At 35.1% G+C, this 20,456-nt stretch overlaps 1 protein-coding gene across 2 annotated transcripts; it reads right to left on the bottom strand.

The window, feature by feature from the left end:
- Positions 1–7,681: 7,681 nt before the first annotated feature.
- On the bottom strand, positions 7,682–19,284 carry LOC306843677 (chloride intracellular channel protein 5-like). 2 transcript variants are annotated; one of them, XM_079375291.1, is made up of 6 exons: positions 18,659–19,284; positions 11,432–11,541; positions 10,955–11,080; positions 10,405–10,511; positions 9,006–9,190; positions 7,682–7,994 (listed from the first exon to the last, which is right to left on the bottom strand). In XM_079375291.1, the coding sequence occupies exons 1-6, from the start codon at positions 19,196–19,198 to the stop codon at positions 7,830–7,832; spliced, it is 1,233 nt and encodes a 410-aa protein (XP_079231417.1). In that variant the 5' UTR covers positions 19,199–19,284; the 3' UTR covers positions 7,682–7,829. The 2 variants fall into 2 exon arrangements, with proteins under 2 accessions (XP_079231417.1, XP_079231418.1); XM_079375292.1 differs by lacking the exon at positions 18,659–19,284 and adding an exon at positions 14,982–15,073.
- Positions 19,285–20,456: the final 1,172 nt, after the last annotated feature.

Raw genomic sequence — 20,456 nt, 5'->3', positions numbered from 1 at the left:
TGAAGTAATTTTGGGTTTGTTGAGTGTTTGAGAGGGTGCTGTACCTGATACCGTATTGTTCTTGGTCAAGAAAAACTCCCCTAGATTTTCTCTTTAACATCAATCTTTCCATTACTGTCTTACCAAGTGAAAGACAAGGAGAGAGGCAGTCCACCCACAAACCAGTCAGCACCTCTGTGTCAAACAACCCAAGACAAACTTCAGTCTGCAGACAGTCTGTGTTAGGGCACCAAAGACGAGCCATACTACCAATGTGGCCAACAATACTTCAATCAATCAATCAATACACGCAAAATATAAAGATCTTAAAACATGGACAAACATACTGCATTAATACACAAATATACTCAGTTTAGTGAGGTTTATGCTTAAAACAAAATTACAAATCTAATGTCAATATTAATTTAAAGGAACAGTCCACCCCAAAATTAATAACATAGTTGTTTCAAAAATAAATAAAAACCAACAATTATGCAATTACTTCCATTTTAGCTGATAGTGTCAATAGTTCATCAATTATGAAACAAATTCTACCCATCTATCAGGCAACTTTAGAGAAGACAATAGTGTGGTTATTCAAATCAATTGAATTTTATGTTGATTCAGTTTCTTTCATTATGGTGGTACAGTTCAATTTATCAAATATTGTAAGTTTTGTTCTTATCCAGTAGCTTAAGGTTATTTTAGTCAATACGTTGGTAATGCAAACAAAGTCATCTAATTGGATTTAACACCATGAGGAGGTCCAGATGCAGTCAAATTAGCTCAGCTGCGCCATCTAGTGCTTTAATATCATTGCTGTATTTTAATTTTGTCTTTTGGAGAGATTGACCTATCCTCAACATGAGGTCTGTCTGTGCGGTTCTTGCAAATATTTATTCATATAATCATTTAAAGAGAGTGTAAAAAAAATAATTCTGTTAGAATTTATCTGCAATGTGTTCAAAATGCAAATAAACATGCACTATAATTTGCATAAATGTCTAGAGTGGAAATCTAAACATTGGATAAAGCCAAATTTTGGTTTCACTTTGTTTACATATTAGAGTCGAAGGTTTGGAGATTTTAGGTATATTGTTCATCACTCAATATATCAGAAAATGTCAACAGCCAGAAAAAAGAAAACATTTTCATTATAAATTCTATACAAACAAACTCCTTTGTCAAAACCTTAAGAATGTAGACAGGAATATAACCGAAGCATTTAGTAAGTGCTGTATGGAAGATGCAACTTCTGGCTCAGTGCATGAGAAAAAATAAAATAATTTTGAGAAAATGGCCTGTGAGGATATGTGATAAATTTGAAATACAGATGCAAATAGATAAAGTGCAATAAAATAAACACTTGCAAGTGTATTTTGGATGTTTTCTCTCCACTAGTCTGAAACAACACATTATGAAACGCTAAAAAGCCCAATATTGACCAGTGCATAAAAAACTATGATCTTGCCAATACTGTCTTGTTAAGAAATTTCAGAGCAGTTCTGGTCAAATTCCACTCAAACCCACGAGATGGTAATCAAGGTAGTTGTGGACCGAACAGCTCTGATATCAGTACCATGGACAGCTACCAGATGAACAATAGATCTCATTGTTCAATCTATAGGTTTGTGCCAGGAGACTCCAGTTATCTTCCATCTAACCTGTCAAAGGCCGCTCAATACAAGTGAGCGTCTCAGTGAAGATCGACTTGCACATGATGGACAGAGTTCAGCAGCATGCCAAATATTCATGCAAAACAGCCTTTTTCCATAGGATTGAGCCAAACACTAAAATGTGAAATATTTGGAAAGAAACTCCATCTTGAGCTTCAGCCAGTCGCAGAGGAGCAAAGACATGTTTCTCGTCAAAGAAACGGTCCTATAAACCTTTTGAGGTGACTGAGTGTTAATTGAGAACTAATGAACTGGTAATGCAAACCGGTCAAATCACGTTTCCAGAGAGCTCTCATGATGAGTGACATATAGTCCCAGTGACATTATACCTATTATTTCTGATGCTGTAGTTTGGAAAACGACGGCGCAATCCTGTCCGATGTTGCAAGCCAAACCATTTTATCGATGCCCAGGTCTGGTACTCATTTAGCCCTGTCTCCAAATATCCCAACGCATGTTATTATATTAATGACAGATTTTATGGTTTATGACTGGAAAGTCAAACTTTCTCGATTTCCTGTGGAGCTTGCAATGATTTATATGGCTGAATGATAAAATGAATTTTCTTGACAGCCGAGGACTTGCGAGAGCTTCTGTGGGTAAAGCGGGGCTCAGGAGCAGCAGATTGTGCTCTTATGTGGAGAGATATATCGTATGATGGAGCACCGAGAAGGAAACTCAGCTGTCCCGGTTTCATACGCAGGCACCAAGTCATGTCCTAAATGAATTAGGGTCCTCTCAGGCGCAACTGTCTCCACATGCAGCCACATCCTGCCACTACAGGAAGAGCAACATTTCCATACTTGAATGAAAAACTGAAATGACAATCTGTTTTTACTGAGGCTGTAATCACCCTTTCTGCTCACCATATGATTCCATGTTAAAAGCTAATGAAGAAAATCTCTTCTACAGCTCTGGCTTTGATCAATCACTTTTGAGGAAAATAATAATACAGCGGGCTCCATTTTTCAAAATGAAATATAGCTGAGTAATAAATATCTCAACCAAGAAAAAAAAAATGCATTCTCTGTACCGACATAAGGTCATTCTATGAAAAAAGTGTTTGTTTTTTTTAGTTTGATAAAGTATGATTCTGTCAAATTTTACAGGGGTTTTTTTTTCAACTGCTTATACATACAATCTTTACTTGTCCACACACCAAATCTTCAAAACCTTTTTTTAGGGAAGTTTACTGATATTATTTAAATAAATGTTATTTAACATCACTCAATCAAACTAAATACAGCAATTTATGCCAACAAAACTAATTTTTATGGGTTAAATCTGGTAAAAATGGCTCTTTAATGATAGCATGTTACCATTTTTACAGTTTGTTTAAAAAAAAAAAAAGACATGGTAGAAGTTGGCATTAGCTATTCAGTGACTTATAGTTTTTACATATATGTATATAAGGAAAACAAATGACACCCAATTTGTAGAATAACCCCCCCAAAAGTATCCGATTTCTCTGTGTTTGTGGATCTGGAGCGGATCCTTATGACAGGGCTCGTACTAAACCCTACTTCTCCGCTTTGATGTCCAGTTCATCTGCCAGACTGGAGCTCTGCAGAGCCAGAAATCCCTCTGGTTAGGTCGTCAGCTTTCTACCGAAGCCACAGGCGTGTGCCTGTCAGATCAACAATCTCCATCAAATCCCACTGCATGTCAGTCACATGGCAACTTCATTACGATTGTGAGGAAAAACCTGATATTTTGTTTCTCCAAGAAAAACCTGGATTTATGTTTCTTCCACTTTGTCCTAATAAAAATGATATAATGCATTTATGTCAGAATTCTGGAGACCAGTTCATTCTACTAGACCACAAATCAACAGTAAACTTTCATCTGATCCTAAAAAATAAATATTACTGAAATCCGGAGAGGAACTGCAAACATATAGCCAAAGTGAGGCTAAATAGGGTGACTTGCAAGAGTCTTAAGAAGTTCAGCAATAATATATGGTTTTGTATACTCAATAAATCTGACGATATCCATTTTTTACAGTCGCAAGCTTTAGAACTGACTGTTGTTTATATGGTCAAGTCACTCAGACACTAACAGACACTCATTCAAACATTGATTCATTCTGAACTGTCACTGATTGTGATAATTTAATACTTTGTTCATCTGGTTCACAGTGCAGCCTTTGTTTGGACACTGTTGTGAACAATTTAAGATATGTGTGTCTGGCTGAGACACAGACACATTGGTCAAAATGTGATTAGAATGGCGTGTAGCTGTAATATCCGTCCATCTGCTGGATATGTTCTGCAACTGCATGCATTGAGAAAAGGTTTAAAAACATGATGAATTAATCACAAAAATGGTCACGAGTCAGTTATTTTTTTAAACTAAAATTACCTTTTTAAACCAAGTGCCAGCTATAATAGCAAGAAAAGATGCTTTTAGAAAAAAAAACTTGTAAAATTCATACTTTTAAGAAATTCCAGATTAAAAGCGTTGAAAGCAGAAAGGAGTATTTGTTAAAAGTTTTGTTTAAAATTTGCGTGTTTAATTACATTTTATTACAATGACACTCTGGCAAATGTGTAAATAACATATGTTTTACGTTGGATTTAAATTGGCTTAATTCTTAGCTAACTTGCAAACAGTGTTCACTCAGTGTACTTGGGATCACGTGATTCTGATGTGTGACTATGGCACATACAGGTATGTATAAATCGCCATGGCTGTGTAGAAGGACTGTTTCTAAAGGTTTATGCTTGCTTACAACACTTCATAACGTCCCTTCCTGTAGAAATGCGTTTGAAATTCGTCTTTGTGGTATCGCATTTTTAAAATTGAAAACAAACAGGAATGATAGGCCTATTTTAGAGAAACGTGAACGTAAATTTGATGTTCTTCACAAACTATCATTAGCCTTCAGAAAACCTGAAATATTATTGTAGCCTACTATGTGTGAACCACTTTTTTTTTTTTTTTTTGAGCTCAACATTTTACAATTGCTGTCTTATTATTAGTATGAAAGCTTGTTTCCAAATAAATTAAAAAAGGTAATTGCTGCTTATTATCTCAATTCTGACTCCTTTTCCCCTCACAATTCCATGAGAATTGCAAAACAAACTCAAAATTGTGAAATGTAAAGATTAATTGTGAGATATAATTTCACAGTTGGAAGAAAAAAAGTCACTTTTACACCAAGCGCTTTTTTGTTGGTCAGTGAGACAAATTTTCATGACCAACTGGACATGAGTGAAATCTGCATAGAGAACTTTTTAACTCGAACATGAAATTCCAAAACATACAGTTGAAAACGGCTGGATTTCATCCACAAAAGCAGCACTAAATGTGACTGTACATTTATTGAAATGGAAAAGAGCTGTTAAGACATTCCTCACAAGATTTCCTTTTGTGTTTCATGGTAGAAAAAAATAATACTCATACAGCATTTTTATTTTTAGATAAATTAATTCCTTCCAAAAAAAAAAAAAGATTAGCAAATTTGAGCATGGACTAGAGACAGTGAGCCACTGTCTCTGTAGGGTCTCCTTCTTGAGGACTTGTGAATCACTTGAGTCTGTGCAAACAGATTAGAGTTACAGCCCTGGACCAGAGTGAGACATGTTTGACATTAATGCTGCCGCATTGTATATTATCAGAAATGCTGAATGTGGACGCAGAGATCCAAGGCAGAGAATGTTTAAGAACTAATTACGAACCAGCGAGGCACAAGACCTATAGCATATTTTCTTACTTGTGTGGAAAAATATAGCAGGCTCCATTTATTTTTCTGCACTGTTATTTCTGGATGGCTCCTACTTCGGGTAAATAGTCCCATTCCCTATTGTAAATCTGACGGGCACAGGTCTTCGGAGACTTTTGAGGCTCTTTTAAGGAAAAATAGAGACAGGCTTGGATGGCTTTTGGCCATAATGAGAGAGTGGAAGCAAAGGGAGAGCTTTGATCCATGGCCTGAAAGCTCATGTTTAAATCTGTTAGCAGACATCACTCATCTTTGCCCATGGATGAAACGACCAGATCAAAGTCTGTTTCTTTGCGTTTAATGGACAGTGAAACCCAGTTTAGATGTCTGTGACATACTATCAGCTAATATAATAGCCCTTTCACGTTAAGAAAAAATATATACCTTTTTTAAATATATATATATACATACATATTTATCTTCAAAAATGTATCTAGACAGACAGACCGACAGTGCAATTGCATTCATACATTTTCTGAGTGGCTTAAGTGTCCAAATACACTCAGAATGATCCAGGAACGTAACCGCACAATTAGCACTCATCATTCAATTACAATAAATATCCATTTCCTTAGAAACGGCTCCATAAAACGGTATCAATTAGCAAAAACGTGTGCGCAGGGAAAAATAAATAATGCAAGTCAAACTGTGAAAATATTATTTTATTCATAGAGCTTCACTCGGAATAGGCCTCTCTGGCGCCACACTCTCATTTCATATCAAACGCTTTTCCAAACCACACAAGAGCAGGAGCTCCACAAGGACCTATCATGGGCCCTATGATATTCCAGCAGTGCTAAGTGGAGGGGAGGAGACCTGGATGGACGCCCGATCAGATTTCCTTATTCTCCATTTCGGTGGACCGCCGTGTGTCGTGAATCTCCTTTCCATCTTAGCTTGTTAATTTCCCATAAACGGGGTTGTGAATAAATATTTAAGTATGATATATCCAGCGCTGATTGATGTTAAACACTATGAGATAAGCCAAAATGAAATGACAAGACAAAATGATATGAGTTATGAGGAATAACAGAGGAAAATCTGAGCAACTTGTACTTTACAAGAAAATTACATGATGAGGCAATGAAGAATTAAGAAATTTCTATAAACCGTTTGCGGAAACTCTGCTAGTGGCTTTAAAAGAACAGGATATTCATGTAGAAATGATCATTAACAGCAATAATATGCTGTATTTGCCACACTGCATTTTTTTTAATGAAGGCACATATTAAATTAGCACCTCATTAAATCATTATGTATTTAAAAACGAGTGCTCCTTCAGGGGAAAAAATGCATGAAACATTTACAAATCCAGAAATTATATATGATTGGTTATAAAGCTGCCCAGGACAGACCAACCTTTTTGCTTTGTTTGTCCTGCTGCTCACATGAGATCTTTTTAAACATTATACACAAATAATAATAAAAACATAACAGAAAGCAATATTGACAGATACTGTAAAACGATTGGTGATGAAAGTGAATATTTCTTACAGATTTGAAATGCTTAAACAGCTGTCATGTATGACTGATAGAAAACAATAAGAGAGGTCATGTAATGCACCAATTCTTGAGGACTAGGTTAAACAAAAAAAGTTGAAAGTTTATACTAAATTAAATTAAATTGATACTTTTTTTCATTATATTCAACAAGGATACATTAAATTGATCAAAAGTGTCAGTAAAGACTTACAAAAGGTTTCTATTTCAAAAAATGCTGTTAAATAATTTCCACAATAATATTAATCAGCACTACTGTTTTAACACTGATAATAATAAGTAATGTTTGGCATATTATAAGATTTCTGAAGGGTCGTGTGACACTGAAGACTGGAAATTTCACTTTAAAATATATTCAAATGGATAATTTTTCACAATATTACTGTTTTTACTGGATTTTGTTATTAAACACTTTGGTGAGCATAAGAGACGTTGCAAATTTGACCAACCTCAGATTTTGAACGGTAATTTATGCATCCAAATATTATTTGGATATTTATTTTTCATAAGTTTAATATATATTTAAATCTTTGTGTTCTAGTAAATATTCTAGTGACACAAATCTTGAATTCATTCTGATACAATTAAAGTTGTGTGACATTTTGTTCCATCCCTCAAGAATCAGTGCATGATATGATAAACTGAATAAAACAGGAAGAACAACAGAAAACGGTAATGTGAAGTCTCTTTAAATAGAGATACAATAGAAAGTCACTTGGGACAATGTTTATACGAGATGAGTGAGAGCTGGTGAATATGAGCTGATATTTGGATTCATATTTCATAATAATTATATCAGAGCACCAGTCCTTATTGATTATCAGGACCCTGGATGAATGAGACTACTAACTTGTAGTTCGGGATCAACAGCTTTGAATTACATGGAAAACATCATCTCTTCCCCAAGAAATGAGCTACCCCAAGTCTATGTGTCAAATTTGTGCATCTGTTTACTTAGTTAGCCTTTTAGCCACATCCTTGTATGCTAATTCGATCTCGTTGTCGGCGGCACAGGTGTTGGTGAACTCTTCTTGTGCATACGCATTGTTCAGGTAACGCCACACGCCTGTCAAATCACTTGGAATGTCGTAGTTCCGATATTTCTTAGCAACGACCTGCAAAATAGTGGATGGAAAATAGATGAATGAAAATACTTACAATTAAAAACAACTGTAACTCACATTTAAAGATGCCTTTAGTTTGACCTGCACTGCTGTAAGTGGAGGGGACATACATCTGCATTGCATTACAACTCAACATGTCCGCTCATGTTTGCTTATAGTACTAGACCATTGCACTTCAAACTTTTAAAACATATACTACTGTTAAAATGTTGTGTCAATAAGACATCTTTTTAAAGAAATGATTGCTTTTATTTAACAAGGATGCAATAAATAATCAAAAGTGACAGTAGAGACATTCATATCACAAAAACATTTCTGTTTCAGATAAATGCTGTTCTTTTGAACTTTCCTGAAAAAAATCCTGAAAAATGGGTATCGCGGTTTCCACCAAAATATTAGGCAGCAGCTGTTTTCTTTTAAAAATAACAAAAATGATTATTGAGTTAATAATGCATATTAGAATGATTACTGAAGGATCATGTGACAAATTCATGTGATGAAAATTCAGCTTTGCATCACAGGAATAAATTACATTTGAAAATATATTCAAAACAAATATTACTGTTATTACTGCTTTAAATAAATGCAGCTTTGGTGAGAAAAAGAGACTTCAAAAACATTTATGGCAGTAACAAATACAAGTGTACAGAAATATACGGTAATCACTACTAGGAATCCCATTCACTTAACTCTAGGGGACTCCAAAGTCACAAAAATACACAAAGAATTTCTTTAAAATGGCTTTTCTTAAAAGATCACATGGCTCATTATGGTTTGAGGTTTTGCTGGTTAGCAATTTCCCCCTAATTACACCATCTGGCAGCAAACTGTACCTTCTCCATTGACTGTCCTCCATGAGTGCAAATTTCTGCCAAAACTGCCATTGAGATGAATGGGCACGCTAACGGATAGCTCTGTCCATGTAATACAGGCCTCTTTGCTTACCCCCAAACACTGCAGGCCAGCTATAGTGACATGTCCCCCCTCAGCACTTCAGCTCACCTTCAGTATGTGGAGCTTTGGCAGCAGGTTGCAGTCTGCCAGAGTCAGATCATTCCCGTCCAGGAACTTGCGGTCGGAGGCCTTCTCCTCCTCCTCCATGCTGTCTGCATCTACCTCGTCAGGCAAAGGACTGTTCAGGTACTCGTCCAGCTTCGTGAGTGCCTTTGTCAAACCCTTCTGCAGAGCTAACAAAACATCACAAATTTTTTAACCAGTGTGTTATTGCACAGTATTTGATGGTGAATGGTTAAATTAGTGTTGCCAGACATTCTGAATACATTTCATATATATATATATATATGTATATATATATATATATATATATATATATATATATGTTGATGACCATATGAGCTTTGGTCTATATTAATCTTTTTTGTTATTGCTGTTTATATATATATATATATATATATATATATATACAGCTAGCTAACACAAAACACAACAAAAACATGATAACAAAAAACATGATTTTTGAACATTAAAAAAAACAGAGTTATCTGTTTTGCAAATAAATTCTTCATATATTAAAAAAATTATATATATTTGTTTCTTATTAATGTTATTAGTACAATATATACATTCAAACTGACAGTATACACACTCCCATTCAAATATTTGAATAAGATTTTTTTTTAAAGATGTCTCTTATACTCACCAAGGCTAATTATTTGATTATTTGATTTGATATATAATAAAAAATATATATATACATTTTTTAATATTTTTAAAATATTTTCTTTTTTTTTATTTCCCCCAAAATATTAAGCAGTACAACTGTATGTTTCAGGAATCTTTGATGAATAGAAAGTTCAAAAGAACAGCTTTTACTTGAAATTTAAATATTTTATTACATTATAAAATGTCTTTACTGTGCTCTTAGATCAATTTAATGAATCTTGAATCTGAATAAAATAATTATCCTAAAAAAAAAACATACTGACCCCAAACTTTTGAAAGGTAGTGCAAATATTACATATTCTTATGTATTTATTATTATAATTATTATTTAAAAAACATTTTCTTTGTCTGCACCAAGTTCCATATGTAAGTTGTTTAAATTCTGGCGAAACTGCAAATATTTCAAATATCAGTCATCATAGGTTATCGACCACAACACATTATAATAAATATTTGACATACTTAAAATATCAGCCAAATATCGATATCGATCGACACATCCCTACTGAAAACCCAACCACTCTTAAAAATAAGTGAGCACAAGTCCAGAACAGTTCTAATACATTCAATGCTAAAATATGTAGGATGTTTACAGTACAATGGATTCCATATAGAGATAACTGAATTTAACTTTGCTCAGTTTCAGTGTACTGACCAAAAAACAATATATCCATTCATTCATTCATTCAATCAGTTTGATCCATTTTGACATGCATACCTTCATTCGCATCTGGCTTAGTGTTTTTTATGAAAGCTGAGAACTTTGCAAATATGTCATTCCCAGCTGTGTTTGACTCCCTGTGCCTGGCTGCAAGTTTGGGGTACCTTGGACACAAGGAAAGGTACATAGAAAAACGTGTCAGTATTCTTTACAGTTGTAGTTCACTGTGATGTTTAATACAATTTACATTGCAAAACAAGTCTAGAGCTGCGGTTCGTAACGGGTGACTTTTAATCCAAAAATGATTCTCATAGGCCATAGACAACAGCAAAAATGATGCTAAATGCTGATTTAAAATAAATGCTAATAAAATCAATTTGATAACCTCTTCAGTTAATTTGCACTGTGATGCTAGATATGTCGTTCTTGGTAACAGTACTGTAATAGATTTAAATGTTGTTTACTTTTGTATGCTAAACAATTGTGGTGCTGTTTGGCCATGATTGATGAAATCTGGTTCCTGAAGCAAACCCAGTTGAGAACCGCAGGTTTAGAGTTTCTATACAGTCACGATTCGTCTCAAGTGTATTTGTAAAAATGAGCTTACTTCGGTGGTGCCAAAACCTCCTCCAGAAACTCCTCGATCTTGTTAATGTCTGTCTTCACCTCACCGTTGAAGGTCAGGAAAGGAGGGTGAGTGCCTGGAGCCAAATTGTGCAAATCAGCTGGTTTCCTGAATAAATAATAATAATAATATTTTATGAGCTTCTTAATTTTATTACTCAACCATCCCAGCCTTGCATTGCATAACAAATTTAGACATTAGAATAATTTTAAAATAAATTATTTTTTTTCCAAAGGAGAAAATTCTAAACTATATTTTCCTGCTTTGACAGGGAAAATGGATTATATTTGAACAATATTAATGCTTAATAACTTAGAACTCACTGTATATGACATTTTTAGGTTTTTCCATCTTAATATCTAATAGAAATGTCATTTAATAACGTGAAGACGTGGCATTTGTGACTGACATTCATATAATATGATTATTCATTATTCATCAGATTAGTGAACTTCTCACCTCTTCAGGTCAACCGTGGTGACGTTGAAGACCACACCTTTGAGCCAGAGGATCATGAAGAGGCGTTGGGAGAATGGACAGTTTCCGATGCTCTCACCATCACAACCAGCCTACAAACACAACGACACATCTTTACATATACATCACCTCCAGGGATCAGTAAGTCTTAATTGATCTTATTAACAATAACATGAGGCAAAGATGTGGTGGAGACCGGTTCTCATGTTCTAGAGCAGGGGTGTCCAAACTCGGAGGGCCGGTGTCCTGCAGAGTTTTGCTCCAACTTGCCTCAACACGCCTGCCGGGAAGTTTCTAGTATGCCTAGTAAGAGCTTGATTAGCTGCTTCAAGTGTGTCTAATTGGGGTTGAAGCTAAACTCTGCAGGACACTGGCCCTCCAGGACCGAGTTTGGGCACCCCTGTTCTAGAGAGAAGAGACTGGATTGAGAATGATAAAGTGTCATAGCGCCCCCTGCTGCTGCTTCAATGTTTTAATGGACTCTCTGAAGGATTGTGTTAAATATTTTCTGTATTCATAAAATCTCTTTTAGCTGCAGGTGTTTTATATCACATGAATATCTGAATCCCTAAATCTCATAGGATATACCAGAGGTTTTCCAAAAAGTTGGCTGTATATATTTCAGGTGAGCTGTGTTCATTGAAATATTAAATATTATTATTATTGTGTTTCACATAGACATATATGGTTACACTTACATTTAAGCATTTGGCAGACACTTTAATAAAAAGTGACTTACATTGCATTTAAGGTATACATTTATGTTTTATCAGTTCTTGCTTTCCCTGGGAATCGAACCCATAACCTTAGCATTGCCAATGCCATGCTCTTCTCCTGATATATGAAATGAATTATTTCACTCAAGAATGTTATTTTGTAAAATGGTACAAATCACACGTGGGCAAGTGGAATTTTGCTAAAACCTATAAAACAGTTTTAACCCTAAAATTATTATGGCCTAATTATTAATCCCTATTGATTCCATAATTTCATGCCTTAAAAGGATAGTTCACCCAAAAATTAAAATTCTGTCATCATTACTCACTCTCAAGTTGTTACAAACCTGAACATAAAACATAGTTTACAGTAGGCAAAAAAAAATTCTGAATGTATTATTTTTTGTTTAACACACATTTTTATTTTTCACAATAAATGTGAAAAATGTATGAATAAATAAATTTAATAAATAAATGTTTAGTTCTGTCAAACGATTAATCGCGTTTAATAAAAAAATGTGTGTACTGTGTATATTTATGTATATATAAATACACACAGATGCATGTATATATTTAAGAGAAATGTTATGTTTATATATTAAATATTTGTATATAAAATAAATTACATGAATATAAATATATACATGTAAATACTGTACTGTATATGTGTTTTTTTGTATACATAATAAATATACAAAGTACACGCACATATATTATGTAAACAAAAACTTTTATTTTGGATGCGATTAATCGTTTGCCAGCACTAGTTCATTATCATATTCAATACTTATCAGAGCACTGCAGTACCGCTGTTGACCTCCTAGAGGGCGTCTCTCTTTTGATATACCCTGCTTTAGACTGGACATCACTAAACTGGGACAAGCAGCTAGAACAAATGTGCCTATGCTCATTTTAAAATCTTAATTGAAATGCATAATTTTCATTAACTCCAAAATTTGTTACAGATTACACAGTTGTGCTAATTTAACTCGTTTAGTGATCAACACTAATGTTTCTCATTATGGAGAGTACAAATGACCCCGGTTAACAGTGAGTGACAGTGCTAATCACATTCACACTGCTACTGTACGTTTCAGCAGTGGAGGAGATCAGGTGTCCCAAAACAGCAGCACCACTATCACGAGACCATATAGCTTACACTGTGACATAATACCACGCACAATATGAATTATGCACACTGCATTCATTAACTGCAGGCCTGGTTGTAAGAAGAACACAAGGAGCGTGCTGTCAAATATATACTAGGTATACGGTGTCCAATAGTGAAAATACTTCTATTTTGAATTCATTAGACAGTTCAGAAGGAATCATGGGAGAAAATAACAGTCAGATAAATGAGGCAGATGGTATGTGAAAGGTCAGAGCACTTTCATTTCCACTCATCTGTCCGTTCTGGCAAATTCAGAACAGAGACAGAACTGGATGTAGAACAATGAGCCGCTATGATCTAGAAAGCACAGGACAATAGGCCGTTTGCTATAGGACCGGTTGCTCTGCTGGATGGCAGTTCAGGGCTGTAAACAGACCGGGGTGTGACTGACTGACAATGCCTTGTGTACAGGATTTATATTGTTAAATAGAAAGATTAGTGCCTGAAAGAGGATTTGTTTGTTTCTAACATTTATTTTTTAATTAATTTGCTTCAGCATGGCTGCTTTTGGAAGATGAAATGCATCTGCTTTAATCATATAATCATAACTGAAAAACTCAGTGTGTGTGTAAGTTTGCTTTCTCATAGGAAAGACTTTTCATATATTGCTGCCATTTTACCATAATATTCAGATCCAATAAGCTTGTATTGATAGATAATACTTTTAAAAATTGGAATTATTTTGCATTTGTGTGTGATGAAAAAAAAGTAGTAGTTTGGTAACGGTTGTAGATCTTACATCTACCTGATAGTGTGCACAATATATTGGTTGAGTGTGTGTGTGTGTGTGTGTGTGTTTTTGTGACAAATGAGGACATAAATTTGTTTAATGACACAGGTATGCCATAGGTATTACAAGGTGATGGTGACTTTTCAGGACATTGACCCATGTCCCCACTTTTCAAAACTCTTATAAATCATACAGAGTGAGTTTTTTGGGGGGAAAGTCTCCTGTGAGGGCTAAGTTTAGGTGTACGGTAGGTGTAGGGCAATAGCACATACAGTTTGTACAGTATAAAAACCATTATGCCTATGGGATGTCCCCACTTTTCACAAAAACAAACGTGTGTGTGTGTGTGTGTGTTCATTTATTGGTATAAGTCCTTAATATTGTGAATGCTCATTTTCTTAAAGCTAACTTAAATCTTTACAAACACTAATAATTGCAATATTAGCATTTAAAATTACTGATTTTATTTGTCAGTGTATTTGTAATTAGTATAAAATATTAAAAAATAATAAATATTTAAAATTTCCTTTAGACCAAATGCAAATTTTCAGCCACTATAATATATTTTTTATTATATTTTTTATTTATATTCATTTTTATATAATTTTTTTAAATATAATTACTTAATCTTATAAGTATGGGTCAGATGTTTAATAGCAATGCATTTCTAACAAAATCATCAGAATGAGAATTACAGAGGGAATATTATTTTAACACGACCTTTATACATAACCGAAAATCTATAAAGCAATGTGCAAGAACTACTGGCAATCATACATTACTCTACTTACAGCCTGGTCTTGACCTTAGTCAAATATGCACACGTTACTCTAGAACGATTATTGAGTTACTCTGACTTTATAAGAGCCTCATAACTCCATAAAGCTCACTCTAATGCTAGATTTCTCTCCTTACCTTGACAAACAACTCAATATCAGGTTCTTGACCGTCTCCCATTGTAGACACTTTCTTTGATTAAGTATCTCTCTTGATCTGTCACCTACATCCTCCCAGCAGTATTTTGCAGATATTTTGGGTTAAATGTCAGCGTTTAGCCACACGCTCTCTTAGATTCTGTTTGTTCTGCTCTTGACAGGCAGCCAATGGCACCAGGTGTTGTGATGTCAGCTCGAGCCCAGATGAAAGGTGAATCTAGCTCTCTCCCAAACACGGGTGATGTGAAAGAGAGGGAATACGTGAGCAGCTTTAGTTGGGGGCGTGGCTTACTTTGCTTACTTTGCTCCGCCCCTGCCACAAATAGCTCTGATGAGCTTGAGTGACAGATGAGAATAAACTAAAACTGTAACTGTGATGTTGAGAGATGGCATTGAAACCATCTACGAAGGTGCATGTTTTAAAATAGGCACAGGTAAAATTTCATATCAAAAAGATTGTTTAGAGTCTCTGCCACTAAACCCTTGCACCATCTTGTCCATGTGTAACTATGTGACATGTTCATGGCCCAGAAACTCTGAGTAGAGGAATGAGCCACATGCAATTTTAATGCGGTCCAAGTCACAGGCAGCACGCTGGCAGGCAACGGCAGGTTATATTTGATCATCTTGTGGAGCCCAGGAGAATAAGATTCCCTGTTAAATATTTTATGAGTTGGCTTTGGTTTATAGCGTGAATTTGCGTTCAAAGTTTTCGGACGTGACTGATATGAACCTGCGAAATGACTGATTACTCTGTTGGCTTCCCAAAATAGAGCTGACTATCCTAGATATGAGTGAAAATGATAATCAACAAGTAAACCACTATTACTGTGTATGTGGTCCATTTCTGTAGCTCCAGCCTGCGGTTATACTTTTACATGTGCAGTGCATTACAATGCAGCTTGTCTCCAATATTGTAAGCACCTGTGGGATAAATATATTGCCAAATTATAAAGTGCTGCATTGGATATGCAATATATATTTAATGTAGGAAAAACATTGAATGCACATTTAATAACTGCATATTGTAATCAAATATAGGTGATCTAACTATCAGGTTATTTGTGGTGAATATTAACTTTAACTATACTGTAAGTTTCTCTGAATAAATTAATTTGTGACAAACAGTGGTTAGGAACAATTAACAGAGTTATTATAGTTAGCTCCAACCCTGATCAGACTCACCTATCTGTGATTTTCTAGTGATCCTGAAGACATTAACATTGTTGAACTCTGCAGGAAAGCCTGATTTGAGAATCGCTGATCTAAAATGATACTAAAGCATCACTGGTAACAACATGCTACAGCTGTATCTATAAATATAATGACCACATTACATGGTGCCATTTATCAAAATGTTTCTGAAAAAGGTCTGTCCTAAATCTCATATTATGCTTTTACAACTTATTAAGGACCGTAGTATTAAAGACGTTGAACATGAATTGAATTTGTAACTTAATTAACATCAACATACTCCAGAAATGGTATTTATGTGCTACAAGTGGATGCATTAGCATTTATCACAGCAGGCTGAACAGCCTCCTCTACTGGTAAAATAACAATATTAACACTACAAGAATCAGTTGGCAAGTGACATTATTTTATTTGAATCTGTCTACAATTGTTTAAACTGCCTGAATAACTAATAATTTAATCAATTGTTAAAAAAGATAATAACAAATGAATAAGTTGTAGTGAATTTAACCTGACGCAGACAAGAATACACAGGTTTTCCATACAATAAAGCTCAAGTAAAATATCTTAATTTTGACATAAATGCATATTCATTTACAAGTGGGAAAGGAAACAAAACAGCCTGACCGCTGGTTACATCACTGACGATGTGTCTGAGTGCAACAGAAGATCACGTTTCACCAGATGAGTTAAATAATGCCACTGAATTGTACTCCAACTAAACATTCTCAGTAACAGATGAGTCTTTTTTTTTTTTCATGGCCCAACAGGTTAAATGTAATCTCTGCAGTGAATAATTAACTTCTGCATCGTGCACATTTGACTGGGTGTTTTGGCTGAGCTAAAGTGCTTAAACTGTTTCAAATATGTATTTTAAACGTTCAAAGTCACACTTGAGGAATATTTTACAGCCTGATGTTCTTCTAATCAATCTAGCAATTGTGTGGGAGGATCTGATTACCTCTATTTGATTATCACATTGCTGATGCTAAAAATGGCCACTAAGGTCAAATCAGAATAAATAGATTTGAATTTTAAATATATTTTTTGTATTTTTAATAACAACTGTTGCATACTGTAAATGTAAGTAAACATGCATTTTAAAATGTCAATATTGAATCTAATCAGTAACCACCAACATCTGTAACATTTAGTAAAGGTGGCTGTGTAAACTTCGATCATAATCGTCTGCCTTTATGAGTAGCCAATAAGATTAAATTCTCAACCAAGGCCAACATTTACTTGACAAATGCTGTTTTTTGTTTGCAATAATTATTGTGAGTTCTCTTGTAGGTTTGGTAATAAAAGCAGCCTTGCCTTGTGCTGCTCAACAACAACTTATACTACTTTATTCCTGCTTTTTTATGACTATATGTGGCCATAAAGTAGTTATGTAATGTTTGAATTGTACTGAAGGTTTATTAAGAGCAAAATGTTTATCGCGCCCTGATGTATCTATGTCAGTGCATCCCATTTTTCAATTATGAATGAATAAAATGCCTTTGTTAGTGTGACACATTTTTCATGGAATGTGATATAAACTTGCGTCTGAGAAAGTCTCAATTCCACAATCACAGTTGCTCAGTCTGTGATCATGTACACAGACTAAAGTGTTCCACTATCAAAAGCAAAGAGTAGCCATGAGTTGATTTACTCAGGTCAGGACTTCACCCTGCTTTCCATGACTGAACGGATCCCCAAGTTAATGATTATTCACTTTGCCTCTCACAGTGAACCTTCCAAAGGAAATGCAATCAGTTCAGGATGTCTAATTCTGACATATACAGACTGAGCAAGCACACAAACTTTTGAAAACCGTATTGAAGTTAATGGATGGAGAGGAAAATGTTACCTGAATGAATCATAACAATAAACATAATAATTAATAATAATAATTTCAATTAGAGTTTAACAAAATTTGTTGTTGTTATTATTTAAAAAAATTATGATGATTATAATTTGTTAGTATAATTTGTCATATTTAATTCTAAATGGTGTCTTAAAAATAATTGAATTAAAAATGCAATTGTTTTCATTTTCTTTTAAAAATACTCAATTGTTAATGTTTTAATATCAAATTAATGAAATCAAATGTAATTAAATTTGTTAAAACATTTTTTAGAAATATATACATTTGATTTAATTTGGCATAAAAAAAGAAACAAATTGTTTGGTTTAATACCTGATTTTACATGATGAAATTAAATAACATTTGAGTATAATTTAGGAAAAATAGGGGTTCAGTGTTAAAAAAGAAACTGGGCGTGTGAACAGAGGTTTAACCATTCATTTGCAGATTGTCTTCACAATTGTCTTCATGGGCCAAAGGTGGGCAGAAATATGAATGCTGTTGCGAACCACACCCAACTGAACTTCAGACTCACGTAACGCCAAATTTAAAGCCTTCTTTCTTTATTTAAATAAAATAAAAAAGTTCAGACTTCATAAACCCACAGTCCTTACCTTGACAAAAAGCGCAATATTAGGCTGATTCGGGTCAGGAACTGCAGCTGGCTCTTCCACGGCGCTGTTCTCCACATCCTTCAGGCTGTAGTCAACTACCTCCTCAGGTTCTGGAGATCCGTCTTCTGGGAGACTGTAAGCCATGAGCAGGTCATCGTGGACCAATGAGGGCTGGTCATCACATGGGTCTCCAGTTTCCTCAAAAGATGAAGAACCGTAAACATCTCCATTCGGCAGAGAGGCCACCATGATCTCGCTTTCGAGCAGCTCGCCTGGTTCACTGGGGGGAGAAGACTGTTCTTCTTCCTCTTGAGATGTTCCTCTCGTATCCATATAGTCTGGAGACAGTTGATTGATCGTGCTGTACAGCGGTTCCTCTGGAATTTCGTTACTCGCGCCTTGATTCTCATATTTCGGCTCTGGGTTGTTGTTTATGTTCTCATACGGCTTCTCAACCGGCTTCTCAAACGGCTTCTCATATACGTTTTCGTTAGTCTCCTCTATTTGTTCATATATGTTTTCTTGGAGGTTTGTGGCCATGATTAAAGCTCTTCCAGGACTGTGGAGAAGTGCGAGGATGTCTGGAGAAGTTGGAAAGTCAAGCCTCAGCCCTCACCTGTTGCAGCGGAAGATGACCGGTCACTTATAAATGAACTTTGCTCGATGACTATGTCATAAATTGTGAGCTGAAAAAAAGTGATTCCCCGCAAAGGCGTTGTAGGTGACCCTAGGACATGTCCCTACAAATATCCAGCGACTAAATTGTCCCTGGGAATAATTTTGATCAAACAATTAAATATATGTATGTAGCCTAACCACTGTTGTTGCAATTCAGCCGTATCTGATAGGTCGTACCACTGATATTACCTGAGAAGTTAAAGTAGCCTATAGCCATATATGCACAATTCAGTTGAATGATGAAGTTTACCTTCTTTAACTTTATGTTTTTAAAGTGAATTTACAAAGCGGAAATATCCACAAATTAATTAATTACAACAACACTAAAATAAGAGTGTGTAGCCTATCTGTCAATCAGATGCGCGTGAAGGTCGTGTTCGTATAGGCCTATAGCAAAAATAGAGTCGCTGGAAACAATTCAGTCGGATCAGGTTTCACAAATCATGGGCATGGTCTAAAGCGCAAGGCTCAGGTGCACTTAGGGCGTGTCCAAGTCCACTTTTGCTATTTTAAGGACGGGAAAAAATGGTCTGCGCGCCCGTGCATGGTCTAAAAGGGTTGTCCCTGTTCTCTTATGAGAATACTGCCACAAAACATTCCAATATTTCTTGCACAGACCAATTGTTACTTGTCTTATAACCTCAATGTATCATCAGGAGCCACAGGGTTTAATTTGGTTTTGTCTGTGTATGTTTTTTTTTAACTTTCAAATCCGTGGGTCCCTTTGACTGCCATTATTTGACAGACTGCAACGTTTGAGTTAAAAATCTTTGTTTGTGTTCTACTGAAGAAACAAAATCACCTACATCTTGGATGCCCTGGGGGTAAGCAGATAAACATCAGATTTTCATTTTTGGGTGAACTATCCCTTTAAGGGTTTTCAAGCAACCTGGACCTGAATCTCAAGTGGTGTTAGCCACACAGCCTTTTCCAAGATTTTGTTTTAAAGTTTCACCACAAATATCACATAAGTGAATTACTGGTTGTTATGAGCCATGGAAATAAGCTTATGTTTAAATACAGATGTGTTTATCCTCCATGTTCAGTTTTTTTTTTACACACGACAAAGCCAGTCTTTACCTGTTTGTGTGTATTCATTCACTTACTTATTTGCTAAACA

This window comes from Barbus barbus, assembly GCF_936440315.1.
Source record: "Barbus barbus genome assembly, chromosome: 24".
In the NCBI taxonomy this organism is placed as follows: Eukaryota; Metazoa; Chordata; class Actinopteri; order Cypriniformes; family Cyprinidae; genus Barbus; species Barbus barbus.
Note: the sequence above shows the minus strand (reverse complement) of the source record. Positions and strands in the feature narration are given on the sequence as shown.